Source organism: Micrasema longulum, unplaced genomic scaffold, assembly GCF_059751315.1.
Source record: "Micrasema longulum isolate JH-2025_06_02 unplaced genomic scaffold, ASM5975131v1 h1tg002379l, whole genome shotgun sequence".
In the NCBI taxonomy this organism is placed as follows: domain Eukaryota; kingdom Metazoa; phylum Arthropoda; class Insecta; order Trichoptera; family Brachycentridae; genus Micrasema; species Micrasema longulum.
Window position 1 is genome coordinate 162,580 of NW_028279529.1, and position 6,000 is coordinate 168,579.

The 6,000-nt window shown below is 33.3% G+C and overlaps 1 protein-coding gene across 1 annotated transcript in view; it reads right to left on the reverse strand.

Annotated features, from left to right (window-relative positions):
• Positions 1-5,685, reverse strand: part of LOC148272319 (uncharacterized) — an 80,620-nt gene extending 74,935 nt beyond the window's left edge. The window contains exon 1 of the mRNA XM_088240209.1: positions 5,257-5,685. Coding sequence (XP_088096335.1) covers positions 5,257-5,647 — 391 coding nt within the window. The 5' untranslated portion in view covers positions 5,648-5,685. The remainder of the gene's footprint in view (positions 1-5,256) is intronic.
• Positions 5,686-6,000: the final 315 nt, after the last annotated feature.

Here is a 6,000-nt window from a genome sequence, read left to right on the forward strand (position 1 = left end):
AAAATAACAATAATTTATTTTTTTAATTTTTAAAAATGAACATATACTCGAAAACTAAGTTTTTAATTCATGCGAAGCTTGATCTTAAAATATCTTGACTTAACCTCGGAGAGATGGTTAGCTATAAAAGCTAAAAATATCGCCCTGGAGAACTGCTTTTTACGATTTGTCTCCAGTTTAAATTTAAATGGCGACTATTACGTCCTAAATGTGGACTATATCATATTTTGCTACACATCAGAAAACGACATAAAGAGATTACCCTGACCACAATGTATAAAATAATTTTGAAAGATAACAGCGTCTAACCAAATCGAGCATAATCAGGTCAGGCAGCGCTCAGGCTGCCAATTTCACCCACTTTATGATCTCGGTAGAGGGTTGTAAAGTTTTTTAGATTTTTTACGTTGAAAACGCTTGCTCAATTCATCGCTTTTTTGTTACTTAACGTCATCCCTACATTTAATCTAGCCACAAAAAAATATTTTATGTAAAGTAAATACGAGTATTTACAAGTGCCTCTAGTAAAAGGCGAGATAAGAAAATTCATTGAGGTGTACCGGCACAGACGCGGTATCCACATCAACGGCGGCCTCCATGGTGTAGTGGTCAAGACGCTTGACTCACGCACAGAAGGTTCCGGGTTCGATTCCCGGTGAGAACACAAAAATGTGATTTTTCTCAAGCCTGGTTGTTCTGTAATGTAATTCACCACTGTAATTAGGCCTCTTGGCGTGTTGTGGTGCAAAAAAAAAACAAAAAAAAGAGAAAAGAGAAACAGTCTGGCCAGCAGCTTACTAGACGCAAACGGAGATGTTAGACATCTCAATAGCTTTATTGTTCTGGATTTACCAAATAGGTAGTTAGCCTAACAGTTTAATAAAATACATGTCATAGGTCATCTGATGACTCCTTTCTCTTACTCGATAAATCATTGAAAAAATCTACCCATGGTCTATGACTACTTGTTTATAGATTGGAGAAAAAAAAAAAGAATTTTAAGTCAATAAAATGAACACGTTACTAGCGTGAAGAAAATGACTTTTCAATTCATGGGTAATTGCCTTCCGTGTTTTCATTCTCTAACGCACTTTCATCGTGATCAGACGTGATTTTACGACGAAATATACCGTCGTGTGTAGTAAATAAATGCTTTTATTGCACTGCAAAAAAATACGAAGATAGTTTGTTTTATTCTTAAGTGCATTTTTGACACATAAATAAATATAAACAAAGGAAATATATTTTGTATATGTTTCTCACATGAATGATTGCATGCATATCATAAAATTTTAGGTGTAACTAGCATAGGAGTCATGTGTCTACTTATTGAACATCATTGGGAAAATTGCATAGCATTTATTGCTAGTTGTAAATAAACACTTTTATAGTAATAATTTTGATACTGAGCATCAAATCGTTTAATTAATTAATTTACTGACCAACAAGCGCTCATTGGTGAATATTGTGAAATAATGATTTAAAGTTTGATTGATAATCTGTGTCAAAATTATTGACCATTGAGTTTTATAAAGAAATATCTAAAAAAAACTAATATTATTTTTCAACAGTAATAATAAATAAATTAATTCTTCCGTTTTTATAAAGGTGTATTTTTTTGCTTGAATATTATTAGAAATATTCAAAAACTGTACCTTTATTCAAATCACTGAATAACAACAAATAGTTTTGTAATTATTAAGTAGATTTTTTTCTTTATTATATCACCAAATAGTTGTAGACAAGGACTGGATTCCACCCACTGGAAGTTATCAATATTAAACAATAGAAGATAGGAAATTCGAGGGCGTATGACCTGCCATTGATTTATTTAAGTGGTCAGTGTACACACTGTGTAACATTCATTGTTTCGTCTAGGTTTTCACATTTATATTTGTTCAATTCTGCCATGTATTTAAACTTCACAAAAGTCAACAGATGGAATAATTGAAGAGAAATGGATATTTAAGCGTAGGCGTAACAGTACCAATGACTAGTACGTAATAATGCCTAGACTTACATAATTATCTTTAAAAAAATGTTCTCCATTTCTGTTGTAATATTCATATTATCAGTACTTTTAAAACGTAAAAAATAGTAATACTTAATTACAAATTTTATTTTAAAACATTTTTTTTTTAAGTATGCCCAAATATTTGCATACAGCGTGGATTTCCTCCCTAGGGAGTTATTTAGATCGAAATTTGTTGCAACAGAGAGAAAACGTTTTTAAGAAGGGAAGTCTAGACATTTACAGGGCTTATGACCTGTCATTGGACAACATTTGAACATACTCGAAACATTGTTGCATTAACTAACTGGTAAAAGAAGAAGTATAAAATCTGAAAATAGTTTTCAGGCGTTGCCTAGTAGTTGAATTGGTTCAGCCGGATGAATCTCACCCACATGATAAAGATTTCAGCTCTTTTCACAATAGTCAACAAATAGAAGAGTTGAGAAAATGTGGATTTGTAATCATAGGCAGAATGGTAAATGTTACACAGTGTGTAAAGTGGCCACTTAAACCAGACACTGACAGGTCATAATCCCTGTGAATGCCTAGACTTCCATATTCCCTTCTCAACAATGTTTTCCTTCCGTTGCAACAAATTTCGATTTTCTTAAATTTCAATGCCAAAAAAACTACAGTAAAATATTGAGTCAGAACTTTTTTAGAATGCTTTTGTTATTGGAACAGGAAAATACTTTAAATTCTTTAACGAAAGAACATTACAATGAGCTTCTTAATGCGCAGTTAAGCCGTTAACATCTCATTCCAAGTTTACGAATGTCAGTATTGTAACCAGTTACTGATGGAAACGTGACGCTTACCAGATATTGAATAGTGACGCTGTCCAGAAATCAAACTGTGAAGTTTCTTGAAAAATTTTGCATTCATCATAATTTATTATAATAATGTAAACGAGTATACATAGGTGGACTGAAATAACGTTTTGTTTGTGTTAACTGACTGCTTATTTTTTATTTCCAAGTGCGATAAAAGGAATGTATGACTTATCCACTCAAATTAGCATTCTCAATAATATGATATAAACAATCAATGTTTTGTAAATCGTATCGATAAATCAATCACATCCTAAGTCGATGATAATAAGATTCAAACCGGGTAATATTTATCACTCTGAATAAACAGTAAGATGTTTCTTCTGCATTTATTTGAAAGAATTTAAAACATACAACAGAATGTGATATAGATTGTGTTTAAAAATGGGTGCCTATTTCGACTACCTATTTTATTTATCAGCTATGTCATTGAATTCAGTATTCATTAATTCGGATAATTTCTGAAAAATAGTATGGCCATTGATAATTTTAATCAAATCAAGATTTGAAATACCCCTGAGTTAAATGTTTGATGATTTTTAATGCGTCAATTTTTTTTTATTTATCTTTGATAAATGAAGATATTTTTCCATCTTAATTAACTTTTGTAAAAACAAAGTTCAGTATGAATCGCAATAGTATTTCGTAGATTTTAAATCATACAATACATACAAATTTATAAAGAATAAAAAATAAAATAATTTGAGATGAATAAATCACTCGGATTAAAATAATATTAAAATCCCTATAATTCACATAAGTCATGTTCAAAATAACTTTGTCTTCAAAGGTACCAAAATAATCTCCCTAATGAACTAAAAACTATTATAACTAATATATCAATAAATAAATTTTTTTTAAATAAAAAGAAATTTTTTGAACCCGTGAAAATACTGCATCCTATTTGAATTGGTATTAATGTATTAATATTTTCTGTTTTTCTTTTTATATCCTATTTTTTTTTCTCGTGTATTCAAAATTATATTCATTTTAATAAATAAATAACTATAACAGTGTTAGTCACTCCCCAAGCACAAGAGCTTGTCTCTTTTTTTGGAGTTTCAGTTATAACATTTTTTTAATGTATAATAGATTTATATTAGATTAAAAAAATGTGTACCGTTTATTAAAATATATTAATCAATAAAAAAATAGTAATTTTGTCTTCGTACCGTTGATTCATCCGCTATTTTTTACTGTTATATAATTTACAGCTAAGTTATATTTTATTCTATTTTAAATATATTTTTATTTTATTTATTTCTTGCACCACAATAGACCAGGAGGCCCAATCACAGTAGTGCGTTACAGCACAGAACACCCAGGCTTAAGAAAAACAACATTCAATGTTTGTGTTCTCATCGAGAATCGAACACAGACCCTTCCGTACGTGAGTTAAGCGTCTTCACCGCTACACCACGGAGGCTGCCGCGGAATATACGGATTACGATAAAACAGTAGATAGAAATCGTATATAATAATCATTTTTCAAAATAATACAATATTTTACTAATTTGGTATTACTTAACTTAGCTGTATACATCAACGTCACGTAAATTGAAAATTGCCGGAGGGTGGTTTCCTCGAGAGAAAACTAAGACCTAACAATTTATGGGATCTTATGTGAGACTTGCTAAAAGCTGTTAGCATTTGTTCATTATTTTTCGAGATTTAACTTTTTCGTATTGTTTTCCAACTCAAACTGCCTCGTATTATCGAAACTAAGTTGTGTGCTAAATTTATGACGTACTACATTAAGTAAAAGAAAAATAATATTGTTACAAACATATTTTAAGTAAAATATTTAAGAGTTTGATAATACCAATTTATTCTATGTTTGTACTAAACTTATTGTGCAGTGAACAAAAATATTTAAAAAGCCAATTTGAAATTATTCACCTTCGGGTGATGTTCGTACCGGGTAAAATAATGTAGGTAGTGATTAGTCCCGCGGGTATAAAGCCTTATCAGCTCTCTACAGTATGTAATAGCGACCGTGTCAACACTAAAGTCTCTTGTAGACACAAAATATAATCAGATCGAGTGTACTCTCGCAAGAACTGCCGACAACTGGACAAAAGTACATGAATTATTTTAAATAACGCGGAGGTACAAAATGGGACCACGAAGCGCAGAGTATTCTTATCACGTGGCCGTGAAAACACTGGAAATTAGACGTAGAATCGAATAAATCCTTATCGGCATAGCGCAGCAGGAACAAATCAAAATAAACCGTGGTGTCTGATAATGGAATATTTCGCGATAGATGAGCCAGAAGCGAATGACAACAACCTGCGGGAATATATTAAAAGAAAACAGGTAGGTGGGTATGTAGGTACGTATCGTATTTATGTTATAGATAACGGAGTGACCTGTGGGAAGACAAAACAAGTGTTGATTGTAGGATCTTACCAGTGACGGAGACGCTGCTGTCCACACGACAACACAGGTTTAGTCGTTTCATCCGAGGCCACTGCTGCTCAAACCATACACCACTCCGATACGAAGCACTGGCACACAATATGTCCCGAATCACGAGGCCCGGAGCGGCGCCTGACGTCGCGAGGTGTCGATTCCCTCGGCGGGCGATCGATGGGGGCGATCTGCGGATCTCGCTGGCAGGTGGCGGCGGAGGCGGCCGGTGCGGGCGGCCGCTAGACCAGCTGTCGCGGCGGACTCCCGCGGCGGAATGGCCGCGCGGGGGCGGGGGGGAGCGCCTGCGCGGCGGGGGCGCAGGCGCCGTGCGCCTCCCGCTTTTCCGGGAAGGACGATTATTCGAATTTTCAGAACTCGAATTATTCATGAAATGAGGCTTAAAAATGTTTGTATTCAAATCCGAGAAACGCCGAGATCTTCGATTGAATAACTCGAGGTTTTGTGTTTTCTTTCAAATCAGTCGATTGAAATAATTATTATATTGGTAGAAACAGCCTTTTTGGAGAAATAACTCGTATTCAGTCCAAGTCGATTTTCATTAAAACAGTGATTTCAAATAAAATTTACGATAAATTAATTAAGATTAGTATCTTACCGCTCTCAGAAATCTTTATTTTATATAAAATATTTGCTTATTACAAAACATTTACCGCCGCATATGCATTTGAATAATAAATAAAACAGTTGCGTCATAATTTTTAGATTAAATTTAATAAGACG